Genomic DNA, 17,588 nt, shown 5'->3' with positions numbered 1-17,588 from the left:
TCGGTTCTATTGCATGCTGCATATGTGTGTTATTAGGGTGATGGAAGCGTCTCCCTGTGAGGATGGTGTTGATGGAGGAGGAAGGGAATTGGAAGTATGGGGAGCGTCCGTCCGCATATGCACAAATGCTTTCGTATAGTGTGCATTTCGTTCAGATGTCTGGCAGGGAGGGGGGCGAGTCTAGGCAGAGTGGGTATTATCCCAATTGGTCTAAGTGTGAGCAAGCTGCATGCGAGCTAGTCTTGGTTTATGTAAGATACGGTAAGATGGTGTCTTTTGTGCTTTGAACGTAGCCTTTGTATATATAGCCTCCGGTTCCACAAAGTGCCTATCAATGATCTCGAATCTATAGTGTCCTCCCTTGGAACCTATCACAAAGTTGTTGTTACGTCTATTTTCTCTTGTTATATACTACTCTTGCTTTTCCTTTAGTCCAGAAAGAACAGAAATCAAATATCGGCTCTAGCTTCCTCTCCAACAACTGCTCGTCGAATCACTTCACGTATCTCATCTTTCTTGATCTCCCTTGGATTATAGTATGGATTGCTAGTTGCAATCTCAGCCGCTTTATCCACATCCTCCTCCTTCATGCCATAATCCCTCAATGCTCTTTTAACCCCCAGTTTATTCAAAAGCACATTCAATCCTTCCACCGCATCCCCGTTACTTTCCGGTAACGAATCCGCTAATCTTGCCAGCATATCAGCCGGGATAGCCTTTGAGTTATAAGCTATAGCATGGGGTAAGACGATCGTATGTGTCTCTGCATGAGGGAGGTTAAAACTACCGCCCAATGTGTGACAGAGCTTGTGGTGGAGCGCCATGCCGACGGTACCCAGGCAGGATGCGCATAACCATGCACCGTAGAGGGCCTGAGAACGGGCTTCAGCGTTCGACGGATCCTTGGTGATTGTTGGAAGGCTGTGGGCGAGGGATTTTATGCCCTCGAGGGCTAGGAGGCTAGTGATTGGATTCGCGGTTGAGGAGTAAAGGGCCTCAACTGTATATTATTTATGTGATATGGTTAGAATTGGTTACAAACGTTGTGAATGGGGCTTAGAGTGGGTTGCATGTTGGATTTTTCTTTTTGGCAAGACGGTATACTTCATTTTTTGTGACGTAGCACACGTATTTTCCCACTTTCCGTCAATTATATTGCGAGAAAAAGACACAAAAACCTTGGTTGGGATAAAAGAATATATATATAAAAAAAGGAAAAAATGAGAAAAGAAAAGTACACTCACCTGCATGTGCAATAGCATTCACACCGCTTGTAGCACTCAATCCGGCAGGTAACGTCATGGTCAAATCAACATCGTAGATAACAGTTCCCGGCAGAATTTTCGGATCACTCCGCGTAGTTTTTCTGCCGTCCTCGGTTTCTCCGAGAATGGGAGTCATTTCGCTCCCTGCGTAGGTCGTTGGGATGCATATATGCGGGAGACCTGTGCGGATGCTGAGGGCTTTACCCAGCCCGATTGTGGAGCCGCCGCCGATGGATATTATGCTGTCTGAATTGATAGACTGGGCGTACGACAGCGCCTTTTGCGTGATGTGGGTTGGAGTGTGCATAGTTGCTTCTGTGAAGGTGCCTGCCACTGAGGGGATCAGGGAGGCGACATGTTCTGCCTGAGAGGTCTGCTGAGGGGTGCAGAGAATCAGAGGGGCTTTGAGGCTTTGTCGAGTAAGTTCTGATGGAAGTTTTGAGAGTGTACCGCTCCCGAATATCACACGAGATGGGTTGGCTGTGTATATGAAATTCATGATATTTGAAGTTTTATAATATCGATATATCTCAACGTTACCCAATTGATATCGGGGTATTGCGGGTTGACGTGACGGTGAAAATGATAAATATAACGATGAGATTTTATGAAACCCTTATATTTGGGCCCTTCGAAATGCCTGTGGGTACTTTACTTACAAAATCTAGAAAGCAGTTGTTCAATAGCTGGCTTCCTGCATTGGTTCGCTGTTAACCGTCGAAGATATTGATTCGGAACAGCCGGATTTTGCGTTGTGTGTCGTTCTTCGGGCCGTCGTCCCCTGCCGATCCTTCGGCATCCATTTTCGGAATTTAAAATAACACAATGTATTTTGTGTTGCTAAGAGTGCAACGAAGTACGAGGACTATTTTGTCTGAAACTTAACGAATTTCAGTAGGGGAATGAGTCTAAATGTTGGACGACGTCTAACTACCTTGTTGCGTCAGGAAGTTCGAATCTTGATTTTAGAATATCTTATAATAGGCGTTTTGCTGCGTAACGGATTGCAACTACCTAATATTCATATATAACTTGAAAGTTAGAGGTAGTCGTTTCATATGGAACAACGCTGGTGCGCAAATTTATATTTAGATATATACTAGTAGCACTTGTCTCGTACCCAGCCCCACGCAAAAAAATCTTAGTAGCACGAATATTTACATCTTTGAACAAGATTCAAGACAACGGATGTACAAAAGCATAGGTATTTACAAGATATCTTTGGTTATTTAGGACAAGCATTGAGAGTACCACTCGTTGCTATATTTACAGGTTGTGCCAGATACGCAATTGGTACAGCCAGTGAAGCCAGAGCCACCGCATTGCGCGTAGACCGCTGCTGTGCAGCCACCGGGGGAACCAGTTGTGGCGGCGGTGGTCGCAGCTGTAGTGGCGGCAGTAGTTGTTCTAGTTGTTGTAGTAGTTGCGGTAGTTGTGCCGCCCGTGCTACCAGAAGGTCCTTGGAGCTCAACAGCATCGAAGATGAAGTTTGGGCTGAGGTAATCCGTGCCGTCAGATCCGGAGGCAACACCAATTGTAAGGGTGTTGGTGCCAGAAACAAAAGCAGAGGCTGGAACGGTCCAAGTATACTGTTCTCCGTAACCACGATATGCGCCACGTGTTACACCTCGAGAATCGATCTTGACGGGAGCAGCTGGGATGCTACCACTCCAACTGTTGATTGTAACACTCGGGCGAGCTCCAGCAAAAGAAAGAGTGGTACCAATACGGAGGGTCATTTGAACGAGTTGGCTCGAGGAGAGTGTGAACTTGACGATGGCGGAACCCCCGATGCTCTTAAAGACGGCCATAGGGAATGCGCTTGCGGAGGAAGAACCTACTGTGTATGTGCCACCCCAAGAAGACATTCTAGAGTCTGAAGGATGCATTCGCAAGAACTTGTCACCGTTCTTGAATTCGAACGGCTGACCATCAAATTGTCCAACCCTCCAAACAATGGATGGGTTAGCCTCAGTTGATGCGATGCTCTTGCTAGTCGTTCCTCCGGCAGTAACAGATACACTAGAACTAGCAACTTCGAGTTCACCCTTGTACAATTTCATAGTGTACGTTCCCGGCTTCATGTATGGAGAAGTGAAAGAGCCCGTGGACTTAACCCAGTACTGATTGTCGTTGTTATACCAATGAACAACGCCCTCAAACCCACTAGGAATTCCACTGGCGGTGCCAGAAACACGGCCGCGTCCGCTTTGGGCAACGTAGCCATTTACAGAAAGGGAGCTGAAGAAGGAAGTATCGATATTCGCTGAGGGGGTCGATCCGGTTGTGAAGGTCATAGCATATGGCCCCTTGAGTCCCATTCTCCATGGCTCGGTTCGAACATGGCCAGAGTTCATATACCAGTATAATTCTTGGACCGAACCGCCTTGGTTATTGATGTCTCTCATGAAGGGCCCACCAGATGATGTTTCATAGGCCTGTGGAGGGATGATTATCCAAACGCCAACACCACTGCCGGTAACTCCATGGACATTGTCTTCAACAAATCTCTCGCTCGAATAGAATTTAGATCTTGTCTGACCATTAACGAGATAAACATCACTGCCCTCAATTGCCGTTCCCCCCACGGTATCCGAAACTGGGTGTCGAACACCGGTTGGAAGTACGCTCTTCTTCAAACGTGCGATCCATCGAAGCTCACCAGGGTCAACTTCCCCGGTAATATACGTTGCAAGGTACAGTGTCGGATCGCCGCTCTTGGATACGATATATTGGGTGACAGGGAGACCACTAGATTGGATAGTAATTTTGGTGTATCCACTAACAAGTGACCCAGAGACTGTCGAGGTTCCAAGACCGGAATTGATATGTGTGTACTTGCTGCTGTCTTGGTATTCTACACCGTTGTACTTCAAACTAACAACATCTCCAGTTGATCTAAGACGTCGCTGTTAGCCGAGGCCTATGGTTTTAGACCCATAGAATCTAGCCTTATGCAAACTTACTTGCTAACTTGATAGATTAGTCCTGCTCCAGTATCAACCTCGAAGTTGTTTCCTGATGTTGTGATGCCAAAGGCTGCGAAGGTAACGCGGACGCAAAAGGCCCACACCAAGGGCTTCGAGATACGCATTTTGAGAGTATTTCGAATTCGCAGCAAACAAAAATATTCTGCTGTATATGTAAAATAATGATAAGTATTATGATACTTCTGAACTTCGATTGAGACCTAAGTATTCTGACCGGTGATATCAAGACGATATGGTACCAAGACTTAGAGAGTACATATACACTTTATATCCCTCGCTCTTGGTTGCACATGCTATAACTAGTACTACTTTATAGTAATTACCATAGTCCTTGGCGGAGGTTTCGTCCGTTAGTACCCTGGGAACTGATGTTTCGCAATCGATCGCGGACGCCAATTAACTTTTCTGGAAAAAATATTGGCATCTCCGTTGGCGCAAAGGTGCGCTTTCTGCAGCCCCGATTCCAGAGGCATTTCAATAATCCCCTTTTCGGAGCGACCATCCGTTCCATAATTCGAAAAGCGAATAGAAACTGTCTATCTTCGGCTGAAATTCTAGGAGAGTAAGAATAGACAAGGAAAGGGCAGTTGCGTCAAGGGACTCTCCGCCTTTCGGCTATTATTTTGAAAGCGAGCGAGAATCTGGATATCTTAGGGATGCAGCATCCTAGAGACCCGCGGCCTGCGCCAAGCCGGGTCGAAGAAGCGTTCTACCGTGAAACCGATCGGAACCCTTGCAACGCCAGTCTTTCTAAACTAGGGATCCTGGCAGGGAATCGTCTTCAATAGACGAGCACAGGCCAGGCCGTGTTGGGATGAAAAAAATACTCCACCATTCACATTGAGGGAGAGGAACGAAGCTGGGATTGCACATCAGATCGGATCAGATATGGCCCTTTGATCTAGCCGGTATCCGGTCATGAATCAGGTTCTAGTGTGAGTATATCTCTAGATTCCACCCAAAATTACCTATTTTCCATGGATCCCTCTCGTGGAATGAGATTCCAATAACCAATATTTAAGGTTCCATAGGTCTCGTTCTCAGACGTCACAAGGGGAGGTTCCACGGTTCGCGACAAAGTGGGCCCAGTCCAATTCTCGGACTTCAAATTTAGTTTTGCTAGGGCCTCAGTAAACTTCATTGTCTTTTGTTAGAGTTTGCTTGAAACTCATAATTGCGATATGTCGCGACATACGGTCACGCATTTGATAAGATAGTATAGTTTTGGATCCCATTGCATTGGAAAATATATTGTGTAGTTCATTAAGTGCTCCAGGCTTACGTACCCCTTTCCTCGGTGCTATTGGTCCCGATCTTTAACCCTTGGATTACCGTGGTTCGATATATAATTAAGTCACAATAAAGCTCACGTATATAACTCCGTGCCCTGACCAGCCGTAGGACCGCACCTTCGTTTCCGAAGGCGGCCTAACTATAGGTAGGCGCACGGATCATATTTTTACCTGCGCTCCTGCTTTATGGCTGTGCATGTGTAACTCTTTTCAATTCTTGCCCAATTGACTCTTAATTGTTTTGCAAAGTTGTTTTGCAATGTTATTTGCAACATGTTTTACAGTACTGGTGTTTTTTATAATCATACAGTTGCCTTCTTGCTATTTGGACGCGGTAGCTACCTAGGTACTTAGTTAAACTCAAAATTCCAAACTTGCTGTGCAGCTGTGTTGGATTCGATTCGAAGGGCTTAGCTATAGGTACAGTACGTAAATACAAACGTCATATCATGCACTTCACTTTCGCCTTAATGAAGTCTTGGATCGCAATTGGAGGCGTATTTTTAGATTTGAGCAGCTCGTAGGCACTTTATAGCTAGCTACAGCTACCTAAGTATATAGCCGCTGCCTGAGCCATCTCAACCTTGGGCGCGAGGTGCTTAGAGCAGCCTCCTCGTTCGAAACGCAACACCAACAACAAATCCCCCGTTGCCTCCCTGCAGCCATATTAGTCTCAAAGCCAGGTGCGCCGCAGCCGTGCACATAGCCGGGGTCAGATCGATCTCAAGGTCAAAGTTTAGTTGTTAACTAACATTTTGGACGGACTGAAACGAACGAGACCAACTGACGTCGAACAATTCGATTCCTCATTTTTGTGCTGTTTCGAAGCTGTTAAAGTTAAAATTTCTGGACTCTATACGGACAACTTGCTTTGCGAGCATGAGCCTTTATGGCAAGAACTTTCTTGCACAGTTTGTGGGCGAGCTGTGGTGAAAAATTGTCTCTATTTCTCGTGCTAAGACTGGGAAGAAATACTTAAGTTTGTAACTTCCGTGCCTCCCAGGTCTGGGTATGAGACTACTCTCGTGCCAATTAAACAGAAATATTAACGATAGTTGTGTACACATGTTCGCGCTGTCCCACAGGTTCCCATACACCTATTTCTAGACAAATCTCTAGAGCTCTGGTTCAGGCTTTACATAGAAGTCTACTGGGTTTCTGAGATATTTTAGACGAAATGCTCGGCTAAGCTGCGCCAGAGCAACCCTCCTCCAACAAAAAATCATCTTGAGTCTGGATCACCTGGTATACGTACATTGAACAATTATGTGGATAGTAAATAAGCCTAGTGCACCCTTCTACTAGAGACTTCTTCTTAACTTCCATTTATACCTCAGTGTTTGCTTGTATTCAAAAATCCCTTCCCTCCCCTTCCTCTGTACTATATATTTATAAGAAGAGCACATCGTCTTTCAATAACTAGGTTCAAGATCTATCATATTCTATCTCCACGCCCAAGATTTTCCAAATTTCATTTACTCGTATACTGTTACCTCTATAAATTTAGTATCTTAAAAATGTTTCCGTTCTTGTGGTTCCTCTTATTCATTTTCTTTCTGCATCCATGGGTTCCTATCCAGACTCTTGCTCGAACAATCCCGCAAGCTTGCGACGTTGATTACATCGAGCACGCTATCTTCAATCATTCAACAGGATGGCCATCTCCATCCCAGCAAGATATAAAATGTCAACCGGAACATGGAAGCGATCTGCGGAAGCGGGATACGCTTAAAAGCCTAGATTCGTCACAATACATAGAAATGGGAGACTCTTCGGACCCAGAAATCTATCAGGAATATCGAGAGCTAGCTCTGAGAGGGTATCGACTTCGATTGATGTCAATACCGAAATTTGACACTTCTCGAACCGGTTCTTTGCTCATTAGCGATGCGGCTGCTAATTACAAACTCGAAATACAATCAGTTAGAAGCGACCCGGTCAAGAATGCAAAAGACATAATTGGCGGGGCGCCGTTTCTTGACGTGTTACTGGCGCTTGGTCGAAAGCCACCGAGGTCCCTACTCTCCATATTTGTTAAAAATCCCGTAGGCAAAAGGCCTGGGCAAGAAACCCTCCCTTATGGGTTCTCCCTTTCATCCGATCTTGGCTTGTTAGTGGTTCATTCTGCGTACAAAGAAAGGGATATGGGAAACCCGAGGGAAGAACTATTTTCAGAGATAATGTTTCGCGTGTGGTATGAAGAGGTCAGAGGATCAGTTGGAAATCCCAGTACCTTACGTGCAGATGGGTTAAAAAAGCTTGGGCGCCTCAAGTATATTATCCATGAAGATGTCGAGAATACACGCACACAAAAAGTTATAAATACAGTTGCAGAGTTTCTACCGGAAAAGATACGACAAGTGCAAGGTGATGAAGAGGTTGGGACCCAATCCGGATTTTTAATAGTGCTGGATGCCGTTTCGGACAATATTATAGAGCAAGAAGCTTTCAATGCTATTTTGGGTAGTGAAAATGGACGGGGTGTAGCATATCTTTTGAACCAACATTCACATGCTTTTGGTCGTAAAACGGTAGTTCAGATAAGGATATTCTTCTATGGGACTGGTGGAGATAACCCATGTATACTTTTCAGAGTTGCACGCCTGAGGCTACCACAGGATGATTGGAAACCTCCTCAGCTTCCATATGACCCGACTTGGCCCAGCCTACGTCCACATGTTGTAAGAGATTAAATTCGAATTGATTTATTTGGAAAGTATTGTTATCTAGTAGCTCTTTGCTAATTATTATCTTCATGTTTTCTCTAGCTGGATTCAGCTTGGGACTCTAGGAAGAATGAAAGGGGCGGAGATGGTGGATTCGGAACTGTAGAGAACAACTGGACACCTGAAAATATACATTCGAACTGGAACAGTAGCAAAGTTTTAGCTCACTCAAACGGACCTAAACGTACACGTAGTGACCTTTTGACGGGGCAGAATACACAACGTAGCGCCCCATTTCAACGGCTTCATAAAAGAGGGCCCGCAGGCGATGATATAAGACCCAATCCTCCCAAGGACATAAGATCTGGTGACTTAGCTGCCTACAATCTCGCCGCTAACTTAGGGGAGGACCTTCTCCGAATCGTTAGTCGACCGGATATATCGGAAAGAGGTTCAACAATCATCACAAAAGCGAACAATAACTACGAAATTAATTATAAGGACACAGAGCCCACTACACTTGATCGGAGGGGGCCTATTAGTTTTATGCTGGAATTTTATGTGACAGAAAGTCAAGACAGAGACCCGATGCTGCCTAGAATTTTTGATATAATATCGGTAGACAACATAAGGCCGACAGCGACACAACGGAGGCCGGGCGAGCATTTATATAACTTTGAAGTTTCAATTGAATCTCATATACTAATCATAAAAGCTATAAATCGCCAGGGCGATATGGGTTCACCAATTGAGAGCTCTATGAGTGAAATATGTTATCGAATATGGGTTGGAGCTCACGAGATATTCGAATGGGATTTGCGTCTGGCGGATATCGAAGACCCCTCGGTACCGATTTCGTTTGAACAAGCAGAGGATTTGAGACTTCTGTCTGTTGTCATCATCGAAAACCCACAAGACGCGAGTACTTTATCAGTTATCAACTCAGTTATCTCTACTTTCGCACAAGTTGAGAGTGGCACAGAGTCGACTATGCTTTGGATCGAGGATTTCTCTGCGGCGAGCCAAGAGTGGGCGCCGATGATTGATTTTACTGGCCGTGGCATGCAATTAAAGCCGTGGTCCGATTCTGAGCCTGAAGATAGGAGAGTTACTAAAGCATTTAATGCCCTTGTCGGATGTGAAAGCGGCAAGATAGTTGCCCAAATGCTTCAGGATCATTCCGAAGCCTTCGGCACAATACGAATTGAAGAAGTCGTATTGCTTTCCAGTATGGGTCCTGATGGAACTCTAGCCCATCACCTTCTGTACAAACTTGGAACTCTTGAACCTGTACAACGGGAAGATTATATACAGGGCCCCCAAAGAGACCACGATACGTACGGAGAACGTGTGGAGGCCGGAAGAAAGATGCGGACTGACACGAAGCCAAGCCGCCAGGAGGACCTTTCTAGTGCCGGTTCGGATTTAATCATGAGCAAAAAAAACGGGTATGAGCTGGAATATGAATTTGAAAGATGGTCGTTGAACCCGCAGGAAACGAGTTTCATCCCTTATTATCTCTTAACAGATAAGTCTCCTACGGTGGAGCGAAAAACGTGTGTTAAGTCTTTGGATGAAGGTACTCGTCCACTATGTGCGTATACTCTGACATATTCTCGTTTAGATGGGCTCCTAGTCATCAAAATGGCTTTTAAATCGTTTGATCGAGCCTACCCTAAAGAACAGAGATTTTCAGAGATACTATATCGTGTATGGTTCAATGAAGCCCACCGGCAACCCAGGGATCCGAAAGTCACAGTAACCAGCCTCAAATATATCGGAGCGGATACTATTATAAACTTGGAGTTCCTAGCAGTTGCTAGGTATATCTTCAAACTCCATGAAGGCTCTATACAGACTAAATTTATTCACGGGTCATACGGTTATGAATATATAATTCTCGAAGAGTCATCAGATGATGCTCAGATGCAGGCATCCTTTGATGCTTTACGAGCAACTGTTTTCGGACGAGCAATTTCCCGAATGTTATACGATCATTCAAACGCGCTAGGGGGGAAAAGAATTACTCAAGTCCTTGTTGCTCAGGTTAAGGGAAGTCCGGAGGATTGGGACGAAATAATGGGAGACAGCGAAGAGTTTTATCCCGTCGGTATGCCACCATTTTACGTCTTATTCAAGGTGGAGGCGCCCCGGACTGTTAGTGGACCAACTAAGGGCCGGGATAAAAGATCCGACAGCGGTGGCCGAGAGGCTATCCCACGGCGGGCGACATCGATAGGAAATGTTAACACAATAGGTGAGGTAGGAAACATCAAGAAAAGAGGTGTCTTCAAGGAGACTGGTGGCTGGTTTACTTTATATTCAGAATTTTTCGACATTTTCAATTTATATATAAAGACCACAGTACGTAGTCTTGTAGCCAAACTATGCAAGCTTTGGTTACTATAGCTATAGGTTTGTCTCGTACCCAGACCTGGAAGTATAGGTCTAGATACATCGAGTCGAGTCTACCCATAGTAGTATCGATACGTATGATATCTGTTCTGCAGGCCAACACAAAAATATAATTCAATTTGTGGTAAATTTGCATGGCTGATTTGCTCTATTTTTGTGTTCCAAGTCTGGTCGCGCTATCAAAATCGCTTGCATGCATAGATCTAGAAAGCATCGATGCGCATCGATATCCAGCCTCCACGAACATAAACATATATTTATGTATATAAGTATTCTGGTAGCAGGACTGTACTCGATTCCACCGTATGTATACCTGATGCTTGATATATGAAGAAACAATTGCTCCTCGACAGTACTTAAAAGCTTCAACATGTCTACTCAACCATCTCCAATCCTCCGAACAATTCTTACCGCGCTAAGGCGCCTATATCCTGAGCATCTTGCGGACAAAGCCTGGGACAATACCGGACTACTGCTCTCTCCGCCACCACTCACGCTATCCTCTTCAACTCTCAGGGCCCCGAGAATTTTGCTTACTGTCGATCTGACCACAGCGGTAGCTACCGAAGCCATCAGTCTTAATGCGGCGATGGTGGTCACATACCATCCCATAATCTTTCGCCCTTTAAAGTCTTTGACTACCGATAACACTCAACAAACAACTCTACTACGATTAGTACAAGCCGGGATTAGTGTGTACAGTCCGCATACTGCTGTTGATGCGGTTAGAGGAGGGGTAAATGATTGGCTGGCCAGTGGGATCTCGGGGGGTGAAGAGTACGAAGCTTCGAGAACGGCAATACAACCTTGTGCCTCTGCTCAAGGAACAGAACACGAAGGTGCTGGGTACGGTCGATTAGTGACACTAAAGGAGCCTACGGATATCAGAAGCATCGTTGAACGGGTCAAGAGTTTCCTGGGGATGAGTTATCTACAGGTTGCTCTGGCTAAGCGTCATACGGCTACACCGACGGAACGGGATATAAGAACAATTGGGATATGTGCTGGATCTGGGGGAAGCGTTTTCCGAGATGTTAAAGCCGACTTGCTTTTCACCGGTGAGATGAGCCACCATGAAGCACTTGCTGCTAAGGAAAGTGGAACTAGTATCGTTGCTTGTTTCCATTCGAATACCGAGAGGGGCTATCTTCCATTTATGAGACAGAAGCTTCTAGAAACATTGCCTAGAGCTTGGGAAGAAACAGTGGAGGAGGAAGGTAGTGACGAAATGCTGGATGTCGAAGGGTGGGAAGTTCACATAAGTGGAGTTGACCGTGATCCCTATGATATCGTCTAGAGATCTAAATATGCCTCATACTCAGACCTTGGTGGGCATAAACGCCTTGAGAAGCTTCGAAGGAAAAGCTCATTGAAGCTGAAGCTTAACCAGTTTAGTGTCGAGACCGTATTGAAGCTTGAATGAACATCACTATTAATTAATTTCACCAAGGTTGCAACTCAGACTCTTCTATTCATCAACCCCTGTTCTTCTATTCATCACCTCCTACTCTTCATCTCGTCAACTCATACCCTTCTATACAACTCAGGCCCTTCTATTCATCAACTCATACGTATACTCTTCCATCCAACTCAAGCCCTTCTATTCATCAACTCATCTTCTTCGAATTCTATTCAACCCAGAGTTCTACTAAACCTAATCTTCATATGCATTATCATAACTCTAACCAAATTAAAATAATCCTAATATATTAAGTATCTATTGATTCCGCACCCTTCACTCCTTTCTATAAAGGTCTTGAGGTTCTTCTCCTTTCCTTCCTTCCTACAAATCCTTGCTCATCTAAGTATACATTATTTGATTCCTACTTCTTGCTCCATATTTTCAAACACCGGAAAAAGTCTCGAAAACTTCTAGAACATAGCTTAAGATCTCGAGATTTCACGATGGCAACAGTCAACGTCAACCTCGAGGGTGTCGTATACACGAACCTCGAGACTCCAACGCCTCTGATCCCGAATTACGCCTACCCTCAATTCAAACAAGAGGCTAAACCAGAAAACACCGCTAAGAATGTCGTGGGTACGTTAGTCGGAAGACAACAAGGCCAAGGAGCTGAAATTAAGTTCCCGAACGAGGCGATCGAGAATAACAGTGAGACTCCAACCTCGACAACCTCGACGCACACATTTAGCATTGTCACCAGAGGTTTCGTTGTTGCTACTTTCACGGCTGTCGGAACTGTCGTCAGTCCTCCACGTGGTGTTCCACAACCTTCTCATATCCTGCCTCCATGGGAAATCATCTTGATCTTCCTTTCGTCAGCTTTCGTTTGCTTCATACTTTTCCGGGCTTTATATCATAGCCGACGCTTGGAGATGATGATTCAAAAGGAGGACGATGCAAATGGAATTGTTCATCCCATTATTGGCAATGACGAAACTAGCAACGGCCAGTACGAAAATACAGTAGAAATGAAGAATGTCTCGGTCGATATTCCTTCCACGGATAAAACTAGGACACATTCTGTGGCTCCAAAACTGACAACAAAATACATCCCAAAGGACACCAAGGCTGAAAGTGACAAAGGTGATGTAAAGCTCCTAAAGAGTCACAAAAATTGAACCGTCTGTCGATATCAGCCTAGAGCTTCATTGCTACTTATACGAAAATAATCGAATGGTGAGTTCCTTTCTCGTTATTTAATACCCTTGGGGATATATATTGACGGATATATAGAAACTTGTTATGCACCAAAAATTCCGACCAAACTTTATGGAAACTACAAACCCTTTCCGATAGGTAAATCCCCGTTGAGTTTTCATATTTTTAATGCAGAATCTAATACGATATTTGTCTTGAAGCAGTATCCTCTTTTTTCTTCGACTAATAACTCCTATAATCTTGACCCAGTAGTCATAACTGTGTCCCTCCTGTTCCTACCATCCAATACAAAACTCACTATAGGACCCCCACTCCAGGTGCTTTGACTTCCCTCGTCTCCACCTGCCCTAGAAATTCCATTAACTTCGTATCCATTATCAAAGTTTCTCCCTTGTAGTTCCGCAAGTCTTGCCAAAGCTCTTTTCCTTCTCCTTCTATTCCGAACTTTGTGTATTGTTATAGTCGTAATACATATAACTGCTGAAATTCCACCAATAGTACCCCCAATAATTGCCGCCGCCGGTTTTCGTTCGCTCGGGAAGGGTGGCACGGTTCCTGTATTTGTTGCAGGGAGTGTTGTGCTCACAGCGGTAGCAGCGGCGCCATGATTTGCAGTGGCTGTGGTTGTAGCCATCGAACTTGCAACTGAAACGGTGCTACTTAGTAGCCTTGATGATGATACCGTGTTTACTAGTTGTACTAGTGACGTTGGGGTGTCCACTTGATTTATAGTCATTCCGGAATTGGACTTCGAGCAATAGGAGTCCCCGAAGAATGGATTATCCCTATCTGTCCCCTGAAACCCCTTAGGACAGCTTTTATCGACACAATCATTGAGTATTTTCAAGTTAGTAGAGTTGTTGCAATAGCAGGTTTCTGCCTCGCAACCTGTTAAAATTCGTACGTCGGAGGAAGACAAGCATCTTAAGGCACAAGTGGCTAGACTTCCTGATTGCGGCGTCGGCATACATGAACTTATTAGAAGGCTTATTAGGAAGGTAGTCTTAAGGGATATAAGACCCAGGAGGAATTTGGTGCCATTCATAATAAAAGGTAGTGCCAGAGACGTGATTATCTTATAACTTGAAAGGCTAAAGGCGGTTGGGAGGTATATTCAGAATTACTCTTATCGAAAGGGATCAGCTCCCGCCATATATCCCACGAGGCTGCGACGCGCGAGCACGTTCAAAGTGTACTCCAAATGTACGATAGGAAGGGGTGAAATCGGTTTAACTGTAACGATAAGTGTATAAATAGTATATAAGAGCTATAGCGCTACTAGTTATGATATATTTTTCCAAGGAGCTCCCCCGAATTCGCGAAGGTCTCGAACCCTTCTCCACAGTTCCAAAGCTCGTAGTACGCATACGACGAAACCTTCATAGTGCAATACCGTACAGCGATTATAGTACGTGCCATCCTAACAAAGCATGTGAAGCTTGTTTCTACTTCCTGCAATGCAATGCAAATCATATGGTTCTCACGGCCGCCCGTCTAAAACTAGACTAGGTTCTCATTATTTATGGAATGCTGTCCTTTCCATGGCCCAGTTATTAATACAGTACAAACTATGTGTGACCATTCATGGGAGTTTACTAGTAGCCCCACCCACAACTGCAGCTTGAATTCAAGGTACACGAAGATATTCAGTACAAATAGAGACTCTATGCCTATATTATAGTTTCATAGATACCTTTAATGGCAAAGGTACTCCATGCATGAAGGGTCGTTGCCCTTTAAAGTTCTGAGATACTATGTAACTACCCTGCAATCAGCTTATAATATATCGGTGGCCAAATATTCACACGCTTTGAGTTATATTCTGTATTTCGGGTTGCACAGATACAAAGTTTTATGATATCATTCGATAATCGTCGTAAAATTGTACGAGGTTGTATCCATGGTGCTTTGGAGGCTATCAAAACGCCATGTACCTTGGTATCGCTCCCAGATTTATAAATTTACCCGTTGTTCCGACCAGCTAGAAGATTTGGCCCCAAAGCAGCTGCACCGGACTTTTGATTCCTTAAAAAGTGCTATATTCAGTTTCATATAGAATGGAGAAAAAACATATCGAAATCCAGGACTGCAAAAAATTACTCAATTACTTAATCCTGGTTAGCTACCATGGTATATGGAGGCTTATATTCCGCTAATATCACTATTTTGGCGGTATATACTTATCCAACGAGCGAATTTACCCAAAGAAGTGATTTTAATCGCGTAGAAGGCAAATATTCCAAAGCTACATTTTAATTTTGTTCAACCTGATTTCTGAAATCCAAGAAAAAGTTAAGTAACGTTACAACAGAAAAACTCCAAAGGATGCCTAGCCCATAAAGAAACGTACAATTCAAAATAAGAGCGCAATACTGAGAAAATAGATTCGGATAAGGTTATCACAAATCTAAAAACTTGTTTCAATCGTGGACACGTAAATTCAATATTCGTCAGCAAACCGTTCTAACCCTCTATAATCCCTTTCCCAATCACAATTGCTATTTTTCAAGTTTCCTCGAAAGAAATGCAGTGTTTACAAGATAAGGGCCCCAACGGCTATGAGAAGGGCAGAGACGGCAAAGCCAGCCTGGAAACTTTTCACTGCGGCGGAATTCGTGGCACCCTCTGGCTTAGCTTCGGTACCTTTACTACTCTCCGACGTAGACTTTTCGCTTGTTGCCTTGTTATCAGTCTCAGCCTTCTCGGCTCCCGCGGTTGATTCGGCAACTGTGACCTTTTCTTCTCTCTTGGGGAATTTGCTAGTATCAATCTTTGGGCAGGCGTCTTTGAGAGTGATCATCTCAATCTTTGGATCTTCACCAGCCTTGAGTCCCTTCTTATCATCGAGCTTTCTGATATACTTTTTAGGTGCGGAAAGGTAAGCGAATTGTGCACCGCAGGTTTGGTCCTTGCAGAAATCATCTGGATCTGAAGTAGCGAATAGATCCGGAAGATGGTTATTCTCTGCAGCGATGATTGCTTCCCATTGAAGGACACACCACTTGCTACCGCCGTTTTGTGGCTTGCCACTGATAGTACAAACTTTTTGTTAGTGACTCTTCCAGAAATGCTAAAAGAAATAGCCGTCACAGATAATCTTACAGATCCGTAAGACACTTGTCCCAATAAACCTCATTGATGAAGAATTGCTGTAAATCAGCGGTCTTGTATCCAGCATCTGTCGTTGTGCTATTCGACAGCTTGAGGAATTTCAAGAACTTCTCCGGTCCACAGTCGCTGGTACCACGAATCCATTTTCTCAAGCTGTCAAGGCAAGTGCTTGTGCAGACTTCTTTGAGTTGATCTTCAGTAGGTACTTCGTTCGGGTCACCTAGTGTGATCAAGTGCATAATTTCTGGGACACATTCGACGTGGCGCTCCTTGTAGGCCTTGATACAGGCTTCCTCTTTGGAGCCGCTTGGCATCTTAGGGACCAACTTTCCAGGATTCAGGTCCATAGTAAAGCCAGGAGCCTCGTCGGCAATAGCAAGTAACGGCAGAAGCGCCAAAAGAGCAGAAGCCTTAATAGCGACCATTGTGAATGAACGTGTTGGTTTTGTTGTAAAATGAGTGTGATGCAGAGAGTGGATTTGGGAAGCTTTCAAAGCCTCAACCAACTGGCAAATTGCAAGACCAAGCGTAGAGAAGTGATTGAAGGAACGAATGAATGAAAGTCGAAAAAATAAAAACAGAGAGAAATTGCCAATGGGGAAAAATCTTACGATATAAACCCTTTAGTTTTTCTTTTCTTCTCCATGATCTCAAGAGGGATAGCGGTGGCTGTTATATACATTTTTGCTTTGAAATGTTTGACACCTCCACAGTTTCGTCTGAACCTAACCAAGTTGGTTGTAACGGGAGGAACACCCCACATTTGGCACCTGGAGACGTTGAAGCTACCAGAGCCGTTGATGTTCTTGGATAGCTGACTGCAAAAGTGGGTATTATGTCGTATTCAGATAACAAGACTTCGCTCCGAAGTGTCTTGAGCGGTTGCACATGGCATTTAGACTTAAGCGCGGGAACACTTCGTTTAACGAGAAAGACCGTAAGGTGACAATGGTTTTTTAAACTAGCGGTCGCATATTCCCGCAAGTTTGCGGCCTGTAGACTCTATTCGAAAGCTTGATTTAAGTACCAGCTGGATGCTAAGATCCTTGAGTAAATTTAGGCTTGCATTAAGCGAAATGCATGGATCGTTATGACCACAGATGGAACTTTGCAGTACTAGTTTCGGCATTACAGTGATATGATTCCTCTCATATTGGGAAACCAACGGTTTTAGTATTTTTCTATATTATCCAAGTCAAGATATTCACCTATCCGCTAGTCCACAT

General features: G+C 44.3%; 7 protein-coding genes across 7 annotated transcripts; 3 read left to right on the top strand and 4 right to left on the bottom strand.

The window, feature by feature from the left end:
• Positions 1-449: 449 nt before the first annotated feature.
• On the bottom strand, positions 450-1,764 carry AOL_s00054g177 (uncharacterized protein; the record flags this gene model as incomplete). Its single annotated transcript, XM_011121493.1, has 2 exons — positions 450-1,000; positions 1,245-1,764. 2 exons carry the CDS (start codon positions 1,762-1,764, stop codon positions 450-452), a joined length of 1,071 nt encoding a protein of 356 aa, XP_011119795.1.
• A 730-nt stretch (positions 1,765-2,494) lies between these two features.
• On the bottom strand, positions 2,495-4,359 carry AOL_s00054g176 (uncharacterized protein; the record flags this gene model as incomplete). Its single annotated transcript, XM_011121492.1, has 2 exons — positions 2,495-4,163; positions 4,232-4,359. The coding sequence occupies 2 exons, from the start codon at positions 4,357-4,359 to the stop codon at positions 2,495-2,497; spliced, it is 1,797 nt and encodes a 598-aa protein (XP_011119794.1).
• Positions 4,360-7,307: 2,948 nt separating this feature from the next.
• On the top strand, positions 7,308-10,622 carry AOL_s00054g175 (uncharacterized protein; the record flags this gene model as incomplete). Its single annotated transcript, XM_011121491.1, has 2 exons — positions 7,308-8,228; positions 8,316-10,622. The coding sequence occupies 2 exons, from the start codon at positions 7,308-7,310 to the stop codon at positions 10,620-10,622; spliced, it is 3,228 nt and encodes a 1,075-aa protein (XP_011119793.1).
• Positions 10,623-10,998: 376 nt separating this feature from the next.
• AOL_s00054g174 (uncharacterized protein) lies at positions 10,999-11,925 on the top strand (the record flags this gene model as incomplete). Its single annotated transcript, XM_011121490.1, has 1 exon — positions 10,999-11,925. One exon carries the CDS (start codon positions 10,999-11,001, stop codon positions 11,923-11,925), a length of 927 nt encoding a protein of 308 aa, XP_011119792.1.
• Positions 11,926-12,533: 608 nt separating this feature from the next.
• AOL_s00054g173 (uncharacterized protein) lies at positions 12,534-13,211 on the top strand (the record flags this gene model as incomplete). Its single annotated transcript, XM_011121489.1, has 1 exon — positions 12,534-13,211. The coding sequence occupies one exon, from the start codon at positions 12,534-12,536 to the stop codon at positions 13,209-13,211; it is 678 nt and encodes a 225-aa protein (XP_011119791.1).
• A 272-nt stretch (positions 13,212-13,483) lies between these two features.
• AOL_s00054g172 (uncharacterized protein) lies at positions 13,484-13,987 on the bottom strand (the record flags this gene model as incomplete). Its single annotated transcript, XM_011121488.1, has 1 exon — positions 13,484-13,987. One exon carries the CDS (start codon positions 13,985-13,987, stop codon positions 13,484-13,486), a length of 504 nt encoding a protein of 167 aa, XP_011119790.1.
• Positions 13,988-15,784: 1,797 nt separating this feature from the next.
• AOL_s00054g171 (uncharacterized protein) lies at positions 15,785-16,787 on the bottom strand (the record flags this gene model as incomplete). Its single annotated transcript, XM_011121487.1, has 2 exons — positions 15,785-16,280; positions 16,354-16,787. 2 exons carry the CDS (start codon positions 16,785-16,787, stop codon positions 15,785-15,787), a joined length of 930 nt encoding a protein of 309 aa, XP_011119789.1.
• Between the last annotated feature and the right edge of the window lie 801 nt (positions 16,788-17,588).

Source organism: Orbilia oligospora (assembly GCF_000225545.1).
Source record: "Orbilia oligospora ATCC 24927 unplaced genomic scaffold scaffold00054, whole genome shotgun sequence".
In the NCBI taxonomy this organism is placed as follows: Eukaryota; Fungi; Ascomycota; class Orbiliomycetes; order Orbiliales; family Orbiliaceae; genus Orbilia; species Orbilia oligospora.
The sequence above is the reverse complement of the archived record's forward strand: the minus strand, read 5'-3'. Positions and strand labels throughout refer to the sequence as shown.